The following is a 20343-nucleotide window of genomic DNA, read 5'->3' as shown; positions in this document are numbered from 1 at the left end:
TTAATCCCGAAATTATCGGCTTAATTAATGTCTTTAAAGCAGTTTTAAAACTGTTTTAGTAAAATTCAACGAATAGAGTATCATTAGAAAGACAATTTTGTGCCCTTTCAAATAATATATCAGTCGACCCCTCTTTCCATTTAAAATAATATGTTTAAAATGTGTCCCCACCAAAAGCAAAATCGACGTGTCCCAGCATTTTTGAATTTAATTACAAAAAAAAAGAGAAAAGCTAGGTGCAAATTTTTCGTTGGACCATCCTGTATAGAAATTTGAATTAATTATACGGTGCAGGTAGAAATTATATTCGTAAATAGTCCGAAATAGAAGGATTCAATTATCAAAAAACTAAATAAAGTTGTTAAATTATATCTGAATCAGCAATACATAACCTAACTTCTTATTAAATACGTGGTTTAACCCAAAACTATCGATCCTACCCTCGTAATTTCGCTTGAAAGTTACCTAACAACCTTTGTAGGGCATAGACGTCACCAATAAGTTGCCTCGACGCGATTGGTAGACAACGGCGTGCTTTTATTGTATTAAATAAATGAATTAATTAAAAAATGTGGTGATGGTCTAAAAACAAAGAGACGTTTCTCGTTCTAAATCACAAAAAACCAAAAAGGCACTTCAAATTCGGAAAGTGCAGACTATTATGAATATATTGAGTTTCAATGCAAAGAAATGTTCTTGATTTTTCGACTTTTCTTTAAATCTTTGTCAAAATATTTTGATAAAGACTTAAAGAAAAGTCAAAACGTCAAACTTTATCATCTTTCTTTTAAAAGATTATTAAAAACTAATTTTAAAATAGAAGAAACATAAAATCAATCAAAAATTTTTGAAAAAACTTAATTTTCAAACATAAAAGACCTAAAATCAATCAAAAATCGTTCAAAAAACTAATTTTAAAACATAAGAGACCTGAAATCATTCAAAAATTGTTCAAAAAACTAATTTTAAAACAGAACAGACCTAAAATCAATCAAATTGTTTAAAAACTAATTTTAAAACAGAAGAGGCCTAAAATCACTCAAAAATTGTTCAAAAAACTAATTTTAAAACATAAGAGACCTGAAATCACTTAAAAATTGTTCAAAAAACTAATTTTAAAATAGAAGAGACATGAAATCACTCAAAAACTGTTCAAAAAACTGATTTTAAAACAGAAGACAACTAAAATCAATCAAAAATTGTTCAAAAAACTAATTTTAAAACATAAGAGACCCGAAATCACTCAAAAATTGTTCAACAAACTAATTTTAAAACAGAAGAGGCCTAAAATCAATCAAAAATTGTTTAAAAACTAATTTTAAAACAGAAGAGTCCTAAAATCAATCAGAAATTGTTTAAAAACTAATTTTAAAACAGAAGAGACCTAAAATCAATCAAAAATTGTCCAAAAAACTAATTTTAAAACATAAGAGACCTGAAATCACTGAAAAATTGTTCAAAAAACTGATTTTAAAACAGAAGACAACTAAAATCAATCAAAAATTGTTCGAAAAACTGATTTTAAAATAGAAAAGACCTAAAATCAATCATAAATTGTTCAAAAAACTGATTTTAAAACAGAAGAGACCTAAAATCAATCAAAAATTTGTTCAAAAAACTCATTTTAATACATAAGAAACCTAAAATCAATCAAAAATTGTTCAAAAAACTAATTTTAAAACAGAAGAGGCCTAAAATCAATCAAAAATTGTTCAAAAAACTAATTTTAAAACATAAGAGACCTGAAATCACTGAAAAATTGTTCAAAAAACTGATTTTAAAACAGAAGACAACTAAAATCAATCAAAAATTGTTCGAAAAACTGATTTTAAAATAGAAAAGACCTAAAATCAATCATAAATTGTTCAAAAAACTGATTTTAAAACAGAAGAGACCTAAAATCAATCAAAAATTTGTTCAAAAAACTCATTTTAATACATAAGAAACCTAAAATCAATCAAAAATTGTTCAAAAAACTAATTTTAAAACAGAAGAGGCCTAAAATCAATCAAAAATTGTTCAACAAACTAATTTTAAAACAGAAGAGGCCTAAAATCAATCAGAAATTGTGTAAAAACTAATTTTAAAACAAAAGAGTCCTAAAATCAATCAGAAATTGTTTAAAAACTAATTTTAAAACAGAAGAGACCTAAAATCAATCAAAAATTGTTCAAAAAACTAATTTTAAAACATAAGAGACCTGAAATCACTGAAAAATTGTTCAAAAAACTGATTTTAAAACAGAAGACAACTAAAATCAATCAAAAATTGTTCGAAAAACTGATTTTAAAATAGAAAAGACCTAAAATCAATCATAAATTGTTCAAAAAACTGATTTTAAAACAGAAGAGGCCTAAAATCAATCAAAAATTGTTCAAAAAACTAATTTTAAAATAGAAGATACACAAAATCAATCAAAAATTTGTTCAAAAAACTCATTTTAATACATAAGAAACCTAAAATCAATCAAAAATTGTTCAAAAAACTAATTTTAAAACAGAAGAGGCCTAAAATCAATCAAAAATTGTTCAAAAAACTAATTTTAAAATAGAAGATACACAAAATCAATCAAAAATTGTAAAAAAATAATTTTAAAACATAAGAAACGGGCCTTGGCCATCCTACAGTCCAGAAATAATTTATAGTGAGTCTTTTCCAAATTGACAATTTCGGTTCAAATTTTAATCGATGAAGGCGCTTTTCAGAAAACTGAACTGCTTCGGGAAATGGTAACATCACTGAGAATGTGTTAGTTATCTGGAAAATTAAATTTTTAGAGGTTCCTTTGTTTTTGTGCCATATAACTCGATTTGGAGTTTGGTGACGATGAATTATATAATAGAAATCTACGGCGAAAACAAATATATGAAATTTATCACGATTATAAAGATGAAGTTTTCATTTTCTGCGTTAAAAGTTCAAATTTTTCAATTTTTTCCCCTACTAAACACACTAGCTCTACACCAACACTCAAAATTGTACTGACGCTCGTTTCGATAATCAAGTTATCGTCTTCAGAGACTAAACAGTTCAAGAGTGTTCGAAATGAATGTGTGATATTATTTTATCACACTATATATTATTTCATTTACTGTAGCAACGTGTTTGGGTATTGTTATTGAGAATGGGAATGCCTTGTGGGTTCTAATTGTCCTTTGGTCAGTTTCGCTCTAGCCGCTCTTCCACAATTACAGAGGATGCAATCGTAGTCCCTCCTTGATTCCGCAGAGCTAACAGCCCGGATGGTGATTACATATTCTTCATTTCTTCACTCTTCTATATCAAAACATCGTCGAATTTTGATCCCATGACTAGTTTCCATTTCTCAGATACTGAGATACGACTTTCTGTCCACATGGTATCTTCTACATTTGACCCATCTGACAAAAATCTTGGTGGTTCCCCGAAGAATAGTTATTACTTTTTTCCAGCTATTCAGATAAAATCTTCCTTTGGTAATCCCATACAATATTATCCATAAAATTCCCTCCCTTGCTGTGTTTGGTAACGATCATGAATTAACTCTTAATCTACCACTAATTACGTATTATCATCCCCCCATGTCAATCATGTTTACCTTTGTTTAGTTCTTCTTCTGTTCAGGTTTCTTCTGTTAGCGATGTTGACGAAGAGATGAAATATAATTTACTGTTTAATCTTCTTCTGGTAATTTCGAAATTTGATTGCGTTTATTTTATTATACGTTCGTGTGGCTTTTCTGTGTCGTTTTTCCATTTAACCTCCTCGATAATCTTTACAGGAGGTGATATTAGGATCCAATTACCAGAGGAAGCTAGGAAGTTTGACGATATCGATAAATCTTTCAGGAAGATAATGAACGAAACGGCCAAAAGACCGAACGTTTTGGAATGTTGCAACACCGCAGGACGATTAGACGAATTTTTGAGTGAGTAAAGTTACGAGGGCGGTTCGATAAATAGGTTAATTATGTAATTTAATATAGGTTTAAGCGATGGTTTGGATCGTTGTCAGAAATCTTTGAACGAATATCTGGATTCGAAAAGGAGAAGATTTCCTAGATTCTATTTCATATCCACCGAGGAATTATTGTCGATATTGGGTAGTAGCGAACATACATGCGTACAAGATCACATGATCAAAATGTTCGATAACATTAAATCTTTAAGGTTTGAATGTTTTCGTTTTTTTAAAGAAAATATTTTCCGTAATCGACCGTTTTTTTTAGATTTTCTACGGACAGTAACGATAGGGTGATATCGACGGCTATGGTATCGTCCGAAGGGGAAGTTATGGAGTTTCGAAACGTCGTTTACATCGAAGGTAAAGTCGAGGAATGGATGAACGATATTTTGAAGGAAATGCGTCGGTCCAATAGGTTCATCACGAAGAGCGCCATATTTTATTACGGAAAAATAAGAAGACCGCGCGCCGAATGGATGCTCGAGTATCAGGGAATGGTGACTTTAGCCGGTAGTGAGGTGAGGCTTCCCGGTTTTATTGTCAAGTGTGTCTCGATCTGTGTTTTTAAGGTTTGGTGGACTGCCGAAGTGGAAAACGTTTTCGCGAAATTCCAGAAAGGCAATAAACGAGCCATGAAAGAATATCTCGAACAATTGAATAAACAGTTGGAGGAAATTGTGTTGACCGTCAGGGCGGAATTGTCGCCTAATGATAGAACTAAATTTAGAACGATCGCTATCGTCGAAGTACATTCCAGGTAATTTTTCCATGTATTTATTTAATAATAAGAAGATAATTAGTTAGAATACGCTAATTTTAATGGTACTTGAACATTTGGAGTCTTAAATTGGACGAAAACAGATTCAGAAGGCTTTCAGAAGTACCTGGTCTGACCTAGAGATGGCTGAGCTAGATTCTACTTTGGATGAGGCTATTCCTTCGTTAAAAACTGTAAAATCTTTGGGTAACAAAATTTAAATTAGGCGAAGATCAGAACATCGTGGCTGTGGATCAAATGAGGAGACGATTACAGAAATGTTGAAGAAAATCTACTGGATGATCGTCGACTGAAAGTTCAGTACATCACTTATTGAAGCTGTGAGCAAGAAGGGTGCTCACAATGGGGCAAAAACAAGCTGAAGATATTTCAAAACATAAAAACAATCACAACAGTGAAATGAAAAAGGAGAATTGGTTCAAAGAAGATTAAGACGGTTCCATCTGTAGGCAAGGTCATGGCGTCGTTTTTTGGGATAATTTTTGATATTGGGTATCTTAAAAATAGAAAAACTATCAACGGCGATTATTATTGCAACGTTTTGGTGAAGAAATCAAGCAAAATCACCAGTCTGAATTGCTATCGTACCAGTACATCGCATTTTGAAGCTATACGCAAGATGGGTGCTCACAATGGAACAAAAACCGTTTCATGACCATGGATGGAACGTGGATACATCACGAAATAAAAGAACAATCGAAACAACGGATTAAAAAGGAAGAAGCGGCTTCAAAGAAGGCCGTTCCACCATCTGGTTTATGGTATTGAACTGAGTACTCCAATTGTATGAGAAAAGACCGAAACGACGAAAACCAAAGAAAAAACAAACTGATTTTGCATAGTATAGACTGTTATTGATTGGAAAAACGTGATTTTAAACGATGAAACACATTTATTTGTAGAATTATATCAATCAACTGCTATTAGACGATATCAAAGTGTACCTTTGAAATGAGACCATTTACAATAGAGGAAAGCGGAAACACCTTTCTAAAAAGACGAAAACATTTAATGGAATATCTCAATATAACTTGTGGATTGTCTATTGACATGGTGATTTACCAGACTTGAAAACAATTGGAAATTTATAGCGTTAATTCAAGAAACTTCTATTTTATATGGAATGCACTGCATATGATAAGAAGTGCGTTTCCAAAATCATGACGTCAAGGATATGTGCGCTAAATTAGTGGTTGAGGTCATTTCAGTTGAAGGAAAACATATTTAATACTCTTATACTGACCATTAATAAAAGCTAAGGTGTTAAACAGCAACTGGTTCTATCTCTTTACTACGTTCTCTAAATTATCATAAATTTCGCTCATTTTATAAAGTTTGGGATCGTACAACTCTCATTCTATAGTTCTAATGATAATTATTTTATTGATACCAATAATCTTTTTATGGATGTAGTAATTAAATTATTGTAGATTCCCTTTACTAAATTTTTCACTTCGTTTAAGATCTTTAAATAGTGAAGTGTATAGTAGCCCCTTCGTTTTAACACTTCTGTTAATTACGTTTCTGGGTATGGGTGATTTGATGGAGTTCCATCTGCAAGCAAGGTCATCTTTAAAAAGAAAAAACTATCTGCAGCGTATTAATTGGAAAGTTTGAGCGAAGAAATCAAGCAAAAACCGAAAATTTGGACATGAGAAAGCTGTGCGCAAGATGGTTGCTGCGTTTGCTTACAATGGAACAAAAACTGCGTCGTGATGATGTTTGATCATGTTTCATAGAAATAAAACCAAAAGAACAATCAAAACAATGAACTTAAAAAGGATAATCGGCTCCAAAGGTCATTCCATCTGCAGGCTAGGTCTTGGCGTCGGTTTTTTGATATGAGTGTGGGATAATATTCATTGATTATCAACGATGAATATTGTGCAACGTTTGAGCGAAGAAATCAAGCCAAAACGGCTGCATTTGGCTAAGAAGCAAGTTTTGTTTCATCAAGACAATACCCAGTTCATATATCCATTATTGCAATGGCCAAAATTAATTGAATTAAAGTTTCAATCGCTACCTCATGCACCCTATTCGCCAGATTTAGCCTCCTCGGATCATATTATCTTCCCAAACTTGAAAAAATGTCTCGGTAATTAAATATTTGACAAATCTTATTATAAAAAGTATATCGAACTTATTGAACATCGCTGGGAAAAGGAGCTAAAAGGAGATTACGTTGGATAATAAACAGAATTTTCGTGTTTTCTTTGTTGGGTCAGGTACTTCTGGTACCATCAGAACCCCGATAAGCAGAAGGAAGTGGGTTGATTGACCTTATCCATCTGCTCTCGTAAAAGATAAAAAAATCCTCAGCAGGTAATCAAAAATCTACATTAGACTATCTCCAAGCTAGATAAGGGATATTCCCTTCGGATTTTCGTCCCGTCTAAAGCCGATTTCAAGTTAATATAAGAAACCAAGATGGTGGCACGATGATTACGAAAATCATATTTGTAGAACTTTGTTCCAAAGACCGATGGCTTCATGATGGTAATAGTTAACACTAATAACGATCAAAAGTCGGCGGCTGTCTGAGAGATATGGTGTGGAGAAACAAAACGTTGAGCTCACAGAGCAAGACCAGAATCTATAAAACGTATGTGAAACCTCAGAAACCAGAGCCGAGACATTAACAAAAAAAATAATAATGAGAACCACAGAGATGAAAATACTGCGAACCATCAAAGGAATCAGGGACCTAATAAGGAGTTATGACGTAAGAGAAGAATTGGGCGTACAGGATGTGGTGAGATGGATCAGGGCACGAAAAAAATCCTGGAGGGATCACGTAGAAAGAATGACTGAAGAGCAAAGTGGGCTAAGACGCAGACCTGTAGGCAGACCACCAAAGAGGTGGAACGAGAGCTTCTCAGGAAGATCCAGGAAGAGGGTCAAACGTACAGGATTGAACAGGACCTGGTCCTATTGAAAGAGAAAGAACTAATAATGATATTAAAGATGTACTTGAAGAACCTGATTCAGTAGATGACGTCTTTTTGTTTTGTGTTTGTTAATACTGTCATAATAAACATCGTACATCATTTTGATGTTAATGGTCTATTCTATTACCTAAGGGGTAGATAGTATAAGTAATTTTGTCGGATAGTTCGTTGATGTAGATGGTAAAGAGGGTGAGTAACTAGATGCATCCCTGGGAATTTCAGCGGTGACCTGAAAGTAAAGTGTGTTCATCGATGGCGATCTAGATGGATCGGTCTTTGAGAAAATAACCAAATTAGACGACAAATTTTATTATTTCAAGGATCGGAATGTCGATATATCCAGAACGTATACCCAAGATTCCCAATAATCCAGTTTCTTAGTAATCGGAACTTTTCTATAATAACTGTATATTTTAGAGACATTGTGGAAGGATTTGTAAGAGACAGCGTAACAAGTATAACGGAATTCGAATGGGAAAGCCAATTGAGGTTTTATTGGGTCAACCAATTGGATAATCTTTGGGTAACACAATGCACTGGATCATTCGAATATGGGTGAATACCTACCAAATAAATTTTATTTATGGTATATCTTAATATTCAAATTTTTAGGTACGAATATATGGGATTGAATGGTAGACTAGTGATTACTCCTCTAACGGATAGAATCTATTTAACCATAACGCAAGCGTTGATAATGCATATGGGTGGAGCTCCGGCCGGACCTGCGGGTACTGGTAAAACGGAAACCACTAAAGATCTCGCCAAAGCCATGGCGTTGCTTTGTATAGTGACTAATTGCGGTGAAGGGATGGATTTCAAAGCGATCGGTACTACGTTGGCCGGTTTGGCGCAATGCGGCGCGTGGGGTTGTTTCGACGAGTTCAATAGAATCGATATTTCCGTACTGTCCGTCATATCGACGCAATTGCAAACAATCAGAAGCGCATTGATGATGAAATTGGAAAAATTCACTTTCGAAGGTGTCGAAATCGCTTTGGATTCCAAAGTTGGTATATTCATCACAATGAATCCGGGTTATGCCGGTAGAACCGAACTACCCGAATCGGTTAAGGCACTTTTTCGACCGGTCGTATGCATCGTACCCGATTTGGAGATGATTTGTATGATCTCGTTGTTTTCCGATGGATTTCTAGAGTCGAAAATATTGGCTAAGAAGATGACGGTTTTGTACAAACTCGCCAGGGAACAACTATCCAAACAGGTTAGCCGTTATCTCAGTATCAATTTTCTTCTATTTAATCACGTTAATTCACATAGTTTCGGATAGATTTAAATCGATTTGTGTCTATCGGGACGTTTTCACATCGGTTTGTATCGATTTGTGTCTAATTGGACATTTTTACGTCAATTTAAATCGTTTTTTGTGTTTTTAACATCTCCACATCGATTTGTGGCTATTTAGACATGTTTACATCGATTTTTATCTATTCGGACATTTTTACATCAGCTGAAATCAATTTGTGACATTTTTTTTATCGATTTTTGCCTATATGGTCATTTCCACATCGATTTAGACATTTCCACTTCGATTTGTGTCTATCTAGACATTTCTACATCGATTCACATCGATTTGTGTCTATCTAGACATTTTTACATCGATTTGTATCTATTTGAATATTTTTAGGTCGATTTGTATCTATTTAGATATTTTTATATCGATTTGTGTCTATATGAACATTTTCACATCGATTTGTGTCCATTTAGACATTTTTACATCGATTTGTGTCTATTTGGGCATTTCCACATCGATTTACATCGATTTGTGTCTATCGGGACGTTTTCACATCGGTTTGTATCGATTTGTGTCTAATTGGACATTTTTAGACATGTTTACATCGATTTTTATCTATTCGGACATTTTTACATCAGCTGAAATCAATTTGTGACATTTTTTTATCGATTTTTGCCTATATGGACATTTTCACATCGGTTTAGACATTTCCACTTCGATTTGTGTCTATCTAGACATTTCTACATCGATTCACATCGATTTGTGTCTATCTAGACATTTTTACATCGATTTGTATCTATTTGAATATTTTTAGGTCGATTTGTATCTATTTAGATATTTTTATATCGATTTGTGTCTATATGAACATTTTCACATCGATTTGTGTCCATTTAGACATTTTTACATCGATTTGTGTCTATTTGGGCATTTCCACATCGATTTACATCGATTTGTGTCTATCGGGACGTTTTCACATCGGTTTGTATCGATTTGTGTCTAATTGGACATTTTTAGACATGTTTACATCGATTTTTATCTATTCGGACATTTTTACATCAGCTGAAATCAATTTGTGACATTTTTTTATCGATTTTTGCCTATATGGACATTTTCACATCGGTTTAGACATTTCCACTTCGATTTGTGTCTATCTAGACATTTCTACATCGATTCACATCGATTTGTGTCTATCTAGACATTTTTACATCGATTTGTATCTATTTGAATATTTTTAGGTCGATTTGTATCTATTTAGATATTTTTATATCGATTTGTGTCTATATGAACATTTTCACATCGATTTGTGTCCATTTAGACATTTTTACATCGATTTGTGTCTATTTGGGCATTTCCACATCGATTTACATCGATTTGTGTCTATCGGGACGTTTTCACATCGGTTTGTATCGATTTGTGTCTAATTGGACATTTTTAGACATGTTTACATCGATTTTTATCTATTCGGACATTTTTACATCAGCTGAAATCAATTTGTGACATTTTTTTATCGATTTTTGCCTATATGGACATTTTCACATCGGTTTAGACATTTCCACTTCGATTTGTGTCTATCTAGACATTTCTACATCGATTCACATCGATTTGTGTCTATCTAGACATTTTTACATCGATTTGTATCTATTTGAATATTTTTAGGTCGATTTGTATCTATTTAGATATTTTTATATCGATTTGTGTCTATATGAACATTTTCACATCGATTTGTGTCCATTTAGACATTTTTACATCGATTTGTGTCTATTTGGGCATTTCCACATCGATTTACATCGATTTGTTTCTATTTAGACATTTTTATATCGATTGATGAATATTTCCACATCGATTTTTATCTATATGAACATTTCTACATCAGTTTAAAAGAAATCGTATTTGTTTGGACATTCCCATATCGATTTGTGTCTATTTGGACATTTCTACATCGATTTGTGTTTGTTTAAACATTTCTATATCGATTTATGTCGATTTACATCGACTTATATGACTTTATAGATATTTTTGTCCATGTTCAAAATTTGGAATGAATTTAGCTCGATGCATATCGAAATATGTTTCTATACATCAGTTTGTATCGATTGTTATATAGTTTTGTATCGATTTATGTATATTTTCATCATTCCTCATCCACTTGTGTATCAATTTACATCGATTTTTAGCGATTCAAATGATATGTTTTATCAATTTGCAACGATTAAATTTGATTTATGTTGTTTCACATGTTATGCATCGTTTTCTATCCATTTGAATATTGATATACATCCATTCATGTTAATTTACATAATTTTGAATCGATTAGCACGGTTTTACACCTTATTTGTGAATCGAATAACATCGGTTTATATCGATTTACATAGTTTTGCATCCATTAATGGTAATTTTAATGGTTTTACACCGATTTTTCTATCGATAGTAATCAATTTATATGTATGTACATCGTTTTGCGACAATTAGCATGGTTTTAGATCGACTCACGTTGATTTATGTTGATTTATATGTATTTGTATAGTTCTGCATCGAATTGCCTATCAATATTCATCCTTTTATGTCAATTCACATTATTTTTAATTAATGAGCATTGCTACACCGATTTTGATTTTGATCAATGATTTTGATCAATTTAAATAATGGAAACAATATTGAATTAATATACAAATTGATATGAATTGATGCAATTCGGTATACATTATAAATCGATGTTTATCGATTGACAATCGATAAAAAACTATTTAAATCGATGTGAATCGACATAAATCGATGTGAAACATAAACAGAAACCAATTCGAAACAATTGGTATAGTCAGAACTTGTTATGTTTCCTGATTTTAGATCTCTTCTGTTTCAAAATTTTTTTTTTTTGATAATTTTTTAAAAGAACGATAAAAATTGACGTTTCGACTTTGAAATATTTTGATGAAGACTAAAAGAAGTCGAAACGTCAATTTTTATCATTCTTTTAAAAAAATAACAAAAAAGAAACTAATGTTGAAGCAGAAGAGATCTAAAATCAGGAATATTTAGAAACATAACAAGTTATGACTATACCAATTGTTTTCAATTGGTTTCTGTTTATGTTTCACATCGATTTATGTCGATTCACATCGATTTAAATAGTTTTTTATCGATTCATGTCAATTTTGATGGCTTGACATCAAATTGTCAATCGATAAACATCGATTTATAATGTATACCGAATTGCATCAATTCATATCAAATTGTATATCAATTGAATATTGTTTCCATTATTTAAATTGATCAAAATCATTTTGTAATTGTTTTCGTAAAGTTAATCATCAATAAACATCTATTTATGATGATTTACATCGTTTTGCATCGATAAATCTGGTTTTAGTGATATCGATTTTCACTTAGTAATCGATTACATTAGTTTTTGGATCGTTTTATATCGATTTAATTACCCTGTATCGATTTAGTTAGTTTTATTTATCGAATTATTTATAGTTCCATTACGATTGGGGATTGAGAGCTTTGAATTCTGTTTTGAGAATGGCTGGCGTGTTGAAAAGAGCCTCTCCGGATATAAAAGAAGCTTTAGTACTTATGAGAGCTCTCAGAGACATGAACCATCCGAAATTTGTATACGAAGACGTTCCGCTCTTTTTGGGTCTCATCAAGGATCTTTTCCCCGGAATGGATTGTCCTAGAGTCGGTTATCCCGATTTCAATGCTGCAGTAGAACACGTAAGTCGTATTTAGAGCTACTTTCGAGGATTCTCTCATATACAGGGTGTTTGGATTATTGAATAATTCAATCTTTAAGGTACTGAATGAGGACAATTATATTGTACTCCCCTATCAAGTGGACAAGGTGGTTCAGATGTACGAAACTATGATGACTAGACATTCCACTATGTTAGTGGGACCCACCGGTGGAGGAAAATCTGTGGTAATAAACGCCCTAGCCAAAGCTCAAACCTATATGGGTCTGGTAACAAAAATACACACTTTGAACCCGAAGGCGTGTTCGGTTATTGAACTATACGGAATTTTAGATCCGGTAACAAGAGATTGGACCGACGGTTTGCTATCGTGCATCTTCAGAGAAATGAATAGACCTACGGAGAAGCAAGAAAGAAGATACATATTATTCGACGGAGACGTGGATGCTCTTTGGATAGAAAACATGAATTCCGTAATGGACGATAACAAATTATTGACTTTAGCTAATGGTGAACGAATTCGTTTACAAACTCCAGTCTGCGCGCTGCTTTTCGAAGTCGGTGATCTTCAGTACGCCTCCCCCGCAACCGTATCCAGAGCCGGAATGGTGTACGTGGATCCGAAAAATCTCGGTTACCAGCCCTATTGGGATAAATGGTTAAAAACGCGCAGTTGGGCCGCAGAAAGGGAAGCATTACAAGAGTTGTATCTTAAATTCATACCGGATTTGTTATCGTATGTTTTGGAGGGGGTTTTGGGTACCAGACAGGTGAGATAATTCGATTTTATCGTTGTCTAAGATGTATTAGAAATATTTATATCGTAGGTTGATCCACTCAAAACTGTTATCCCTCAAACTGGTTTGAATATGATCACCCAATTGTGTTTTATGATTGATTCTATATATCCGCAAAAAATGGAAGATATTCCAACTGATCCTGATGCGGTAAGATATACTATATTCAAATAATACGTGGTGTGCTCCATTAGATCTTAACCTAACATCATAAAGTCACTTTTCAAAACGTCTGACTAAAGCTTCTGTTCTTCGGGGCCAGATCAGGGCTATGCGGTGGTTATTCGATCTCTGTAAAGTCACATTCGTGTACAGTAGTCGAAGTGTGTGTGCGAAGAAGTGTGGATGGGACTGGAGATCAAGAAGCGGCTTTTCTCGATAATTTTTTGATGCAATTGCTTTAGTAGGTCGAAGTCATATGACGGTTGGTTTTAATTTCTTGAAGACAATCAAAATATTGTAGCCGTTACTTTTTTGGTGCTTTTCGTGACTTTTGGCCATTCTTTGGAATCTCTTTTGTATGTCGGATCACATTAGAAGACCATAGCTGCGTCACTGGTTACAATTGATCGAATTACGTATTTTATTCGACGCTGTTTTTGTCATTCTCATGTAGGATCCTTGGAATACTTGTTTTGGAAATACCGCTCTATGCTGTATTTTTTTTTTATTTTGGGAGTCGGCCGTTTTAAACAATTTCTTCTACTAATATAATGTTCACCTTCTAATTATTTTCGTCACAAGATTAGACCACTTTTTAAATGTTGACACAAATCACCTTCAGCAGCTTCCACTCTGCTTTTTATTTATGTTGGTGTTAATGTTGGTGTAAATTAGTCAAAAATTTGGTTGTATATATGTCTTTCTAGGATTTTTGATACCATCAGCAACGGGCTTATTGGTCTTGAGTTGTTAGTTTCTTTTGGATGTTTATTTTTAGAGAAAGGAATTGGAAAAGCTTTCCCAAACACCAGGAGATGCTTAACGTAGCCCGAAGTGTTCGAAAGAACGGTTAATGGTGTCTTGACTAGTTCATATTTATATTCAAAATGTACTGTGCACATGCCCTCTTGATATATTAGTAGCAGTGCCTCAACTGAAGTTAAAACTTACTACTTATGGTTGGTGGTATTAAAAATTGTAATCCTCTCCACTTTTTTGGCATACAAAAATAAAGAAAGTAGTAATTTTATAAATATTTAGATAGTTTCTTTATGCAGGAGGCTGACGTCGATCTGCTTCAAGCCCTATTTGTCACATGCATCTACAATTCCGTCGGAGCGTCTTTGGTGGATGCTTCCAGAATCGAATTTGACGAATATATGAAATCGCAGGTGTCGCTTTTGGTATTTGACGATAATCCAGAAAATATGTGCGACCTAAGGTAAAGAATATTGATGGATAAGACATTTATTAGTATTAGAATAGCGCAGATTCTGTGGTTTTAACCTGCACCCACGAGTCTTCTACTTAACATGTATAAAACATGTTAAGTTTTGATGAATTTGCCGACCAATATTTCAAGTCATGACTCCATTAAAAGAAACAGTGGATGTGGAATTGCTTGCTGTGTTCTCTTCTTCGATAATGTAGTGACTTTCTTTCATGAAAAGAATTTTATTTCCCGAATTTAGTATATAAATGGTCACGATTTCTCTCGTAGGATGTTTCAGTCTAAAGAGGAACTGAACTGAACTTCAAACTTTGATGATAATTATTGTTTTGTCATATTTTAGACACACTCCGACCACTTTTCCATCTTATTACGATTATTTTTTGGACCTCAAGCAAAAGAAGTGGGTGGCGTGGGATTGGTTGGTATCACCTTACGTTCACGATAGAGAAAAGAGATTTTCCGAAATTCTCGTCCCGACAGTAGATACCGTACGAGTAACTTATCTTTTAGAACTGATGAATAAAATACGAAGACCTATCGTACTCATAGGAGAAACCGGCACTTCGAAAACTGCAATCATCCAGGATTTCCTGAGGTTCGTATTCGAAAAAAAAAAAATAAAAAATTATGACACGTATCGTGAAATGACTATAAGGTTTAGACAACGTTGTCAGACTTAAAAAGAAAGTAACAAATTAGAGGAAATCTAATATAACGTGTTAATCTAACCAACAATTATATCATCTAAAATATCATTCTTTTCACAATATTTTGATAAATTTGAGAGTAATATTTATTCTTTACTTATTCTTTGATTACTTCCTTGATGATGACAATGCTGGATGTATTTATTTCATTTTTAAACATTTTTTGTGTTATTACAAAGTCCGGTCCTATTCCATTTTGTACCATCACGAGTAGACAACATGGCGTACTTTTGTTTACGTCTAGTATGTCTTAGGAATGAATAAACTTTAAATTTTTGCTTAACGTGACGTGATAGAAATCTATGTATAGATTTATAAAAGTTTAAACTAATTTGCATATCGATATACCATGATGTATGTCTATTTAAGACGATTTATTGAGGTTTACATCGATTGTAAAATTAATATACCTATATCGATTTATCTCCATATACACGGATCTGCAATCGACTAATGTCGGTTTAGGTATTATTGTATCGATTTATCTCAAATTACATTATTTTAAATCTATTTAGATGACGATGTGGCTCAATTTATACCGTTTCGCAACGATCAGCATATCCTTACATTGATTTTCAAATCGATTTATGATTATTTACAATGTTTCCGAGCGATCATGGCAGTGACATATCGATTAATGTTGATTGACATTGACATTTGTCACTTTAGATATTCTTGCATCGATTTTCATCCATTTACATTATTCTACACCAATTTATGTATCGATATACATCGATTTATCTAGATTTACACGGTTCGCCAACGATCATTATAGTCATAGTCATATTTAGGATTGTCTTATTGATCTAAGATGATTTATCATGTTTTAAATCGATCATTACGTCAATTTATATCGATACGGATATCGATTGACATTGACATTTGTCACTTCTTACATCGATTTATATCTATTTGCATTAATTTACACCAATTTATATACGATATACATCGTATATCTAAATTTACACGGTTTAGTAACGATTGGTATAGATTTACAATTGTCATATTGATCTTTGATGATTTATCATGTTTTCAATCGATCATAGTGGTTTAACATCAATTTATATCGATATGGATATCGATTTACGTTGGAATTTTTCACTTTAGATATTCTTGCATCGATTTACATCCGTTTGCATTATTTTACACCAATTTATGTATCGATATACATCGATTTATCCAAATTAACATGGTTTAGCAATGATTGGTATAGTTTTACGATCGTCATATTGATCTCTGATGATTTATCTTGTTTTAAATCTATCATCGTGGTTTAACGACAATTTATATCGATATGGATATCGATTTACTTTGGAGTTTGTCACATTAGATATTCTTGCATCGATTTACATCCATTTGCATTATTTTACACCAATTTATGTATCTATATACATCGATTTATCTAAATTTACACGGTTTAACAACGATTGGTATAGATTTTCAATTGTCATATTGATCTTTGATGATTTATCATGTTTTAAATCGATCGTCGTGGTTTAACGTCAATTTATATCGATATGGATATCGATTTACTTTGGAGTTTGTCACATTAGATATTCTTGCATCGATTTACATCCGTTTGCATTATTTTACACCAATTTATGTATCTATATACATCGATTTATCTAAATTTACACGGTTTAACAACGATTGGTATAGATTTTCAATTGTCATATTGATCTTTGATGATTTATCATGTTTTAAATCGATCGTCGTGGTTTAACGTCAATTTATATCGATATGGATATCGATTTACTTTGGAGTTTGTCACATTAGATATTCTTGCATCGATTTACATCCATTTGCATTATTTTACACCAATTTATGTATCTATATACATCGATTTATCTAAATTTACACGGTTTAACAACGATTGGTATAGATTTTCAATTGTCATATTGATCTTTGATGATTTATCATGTTTTAAATCGATCGTCGTGGTTTAACATCAATTTATATCGATATGGATATCGATTTACGTTGGAATTTGTCACTTTAGATATTCTTGCATCGATTCACATCTATTTGCATTATCTCACACCAATTTATGTATCGATATACATCGATTTATCCAAATTAACATGGTTTAGCAATGATTGGAATAGATTTACAATTTTCATATTGATCTTTGATGATTTATCATGTTTTAAATCTATCATTGAGGTTTAATATAAATTTTAATCGATATAGATATCGATTTATGTTCTGCAATCATCAATACATCAACAGTTTTACATATATCATAATTTCGTATCGATTTCTATGGTTTCACACTGATTTGATGATAAAAAAACAACGCTCGGAAATATATTAGAGTTAGTACACTTTACACTTCGGCATTTAATTTTGACACATTTAAATCGTGTCGTGGTGCAAGTTTACCCAAATTATTATTATTTTGATCGGAGCTACCAAATGATTTCAAACGGGATATTAAACGCGCGCGCTCTGCTCTCTATCTCACAAACGATTCACCGTATGAAAAAAATGTTTGAAACAAAAGTTGTAGAGAATTTAATGCTCTACAATATTGATAATATATACAAAAAGCGTAAAACCCATAGAAAACGAGTTATTTGCAAAAAATGTGCTTTTGATCTCCGATTTTTAAAGTTGCCTCAATAGAATTATATTGAGAGGAGTTTTAGGAGGTCAAATGAACGAATTTGAACCACTTTATATTTGGGTATCTCGATTTTTCGAAATTCTTGTCTAAATCTACCCAAAATTACTGGACTATTTGACTTTAACTGGAAACAGTTGGAGATGAACTCGTATATAACTTCTTTTTCCAGAAATTTGGATACCGAAATATTTATTCTGTTGAACATAAATTTTTCCTCGAGAACATCGTCGATGGATGTGCAATTAAATTTGGAATCGTCGGTGGAGAAACGTACCAAAGAAATTTACGGTCCTCCTATGGGTAAAAAATTGATATGTTTCATAGACGATATGAATATGCCTCAAGTAGATGAATACGGTACTCAACAACCGATCGCTTTGCTCAAATTGCTGTTCGAAAAAGGAGGTTTTTACGATAGGGGTAAGTGGGGCAACTAAGGAAAAACATTTGTAAAAACGACAAAAAAATCGACTTTATGGTTCATTCCACACATTGACAATCACTTTTTGATAAATACTTAGATTTAAACACTTCACACACTAAAATATTTCTAACGATGGCTACAATAATGCGATGGTAGCATTTTTACTTTATATTTTCAAAGTTCAGTAAACTGCATATCATCATAGAAGACATCTTCAGAGATGGAGGTTTGGAACTGTTATCGTCGAAAAAAACTCGGAACGGTTCTAATAGAGGCAGCGCTAACACACTTATGATAAAAAACAATCGCGACGATAAAGAACTTCACGAGAAAAAGACCCCCAGAATGTCCCATAGAAGAGGAGACTTCGTACGAAGAACGTGGAGCGTATTACGACAAGGTGTAGAGGAATGTCTTGCTTCGCAACCAAACGTGAACGTCTAGAGGTGGATCCTCAACAAGACGGGCTTTACCACGTGCGCGTTTGTGGATAAAACACCTGTAAGAATAAATGTTGAAGAGATATAAGAAAAAACGGATGTACCAGTGCTATAAGCTATATAGCTTTCTAATAACGCCTCCATGACGTATTAGGCGATTGTCAAGATAGTTAATCCATAAAAATATTCTTTATATATAAGAAAAATCCAGAAGAAACGCATCTTTGGTATCTAGATTGTCGGACGAGACCCAAGTCTAATCTCTAGTCTTAGAGAAACAGCTTTCTTCATTAACTTCTCTTTTCTATATTGAATCGAGCCTCTTCAGGGCTCTAACTGTACAAGCAGTACTTCAAATTTGGACAAATCAAGATCTTGGGGAGTATTAGAAGCTGTTGCTGATTATACAGTTTTTTGGTCTTAAAGAGGACCAAGTTTCTGTGAAACTACCTCAGCGCAACCCCCAACAGGCGAATTGGCGATGATGGTGATAGTTTATGTCAAGATAGGACTAAATCCGGTGCTGCGCGCAAATATTTTTTGTCAAAACAACAGCTTGGATTTTTACTGCATTAAACTCAATCAGATAGTTTTCAGAATGTTTAAAGATCTTTTTTCATGGTTGTGATCTGTTGCCGTCTACGGATTTGGAGTTCACTGGGGCGGCTGATTTAAACGTCACCAATGTCCTATCGTTGGCGAAGTTATAGTTTAATCTTTTTAAGTAGGTCATTGATGTACAGGAGACAGAGGGTATGTGAAAAGCCTTCGATGTGTCCAGAGATTCTTTCTCGTGAAGATTTGTTATACATCCTTGACGTTGGTGACATAAGTCATGAGATATATATATAAGAAAAATCCAGAAAAAACACATATTTGGTATCTAGATTGTCGTACAAGAACCGAGTCTGATTTCCAGTCTTAAAGAAATAGTTTCTTTGTTAATTGCTCTTTCTTGTATTTAATCGAGCCTCTTCAAGGCTCTAGCTGTACAAGCAGTACTCCAAATATGTACAATTCAAAGTCATGGGGAGTATTAGAACCTGTTGCTGAGTATACAGTTTTTTGGTCTTAAAGAGGACATCAAGTTTCTGTGAAGCTACCTCAGCGCAACCCCCAACAGGCTAATTTACGATGATGTTGACGAAATCCAGAGCTGAAGCGCAATTATTTTTTGTTAAAACAACAGCCCGGGTCTTTACTGCGTTAAACTCAATCAGAAGCCTTCAACATGTCCAGAGATTCCTTGATTTATGTTTACGAAAGCCTTGATGGTCGCTGATGATGACCTGGACTTAATATTCGCTTATTAACGATTTTCTCTATGATCTT

At 33.2% G+C, this 20343-nt stretch overlaps 1 protein-coding gene across 2 annotated transcripts in view; it reads left to right on the top strand.

The window, feature by feature from the left end:
• Positions 1–20343, top strand: part of LOC130901904 (dynein axonemal heavy chain 10) — a 74802-nt gene that overhangs the window by 30363 nt on the left and 24096 nt on the right. For both annotated transcript variants that reach the window (XR_009060336.1, XM_057813573.1), the window contains exons 26-37: positions 3761–3907; positions 3965–4148; positions 4208–4460; positions 4512–4699; positions 8089–8226; positions 8284–8896; positions 12404–12643; positions 12723–13391; positions 13449–13568; positions 14639–14802; positions 15155–15409; positions 18317–18567. Coding sequence is in view for 1 of the 2 variants with exons in the window: in XM_057813573.1 (XP_057669556.1) it covers positions 3761–3907; positions 3965–4148; positions 4208–4460; positions 4512–4699; positions 8089–8226; positions 8284–8896; positions 12404–12643; positions 12723–13391; positions 13449–13568; positions 14639–14802; positions 15155–15409; positions 18317–18567 (3222 nt within the window). In the remaining variant the exon portion in view is untranslated. The remainder of the gene's footprint in view (positions 1–3760; positions 3908–3964; positions 4149–4207; positions 4461–4511; positions 4700–8088; positions 8227–8283; positions 8897–12403; positions 12644–12722; positions 13392–13448; positions 13569–14638; positions 14803–15154; positions 15410–18316; positions 18568–20343) is intronic.

This window comes from Diorhabda carinulata, chromosome X (assembly GCF_026250575.1).
Source record: "Diorhabda carinulata isolate Delta chromosome X, icDioCari1.1, whole genome shotgun sequence".
Classification (NCBI taxonomy): Eukaryota; Metazoa; Arthropoda; class Insecta; order Coleoptera; family Chrysomelidae; genus Diorhabda; species Diorhabda carinulata.
This window is presented reverse-complemented; position numbering and strand designations above follow the sequence as displayed.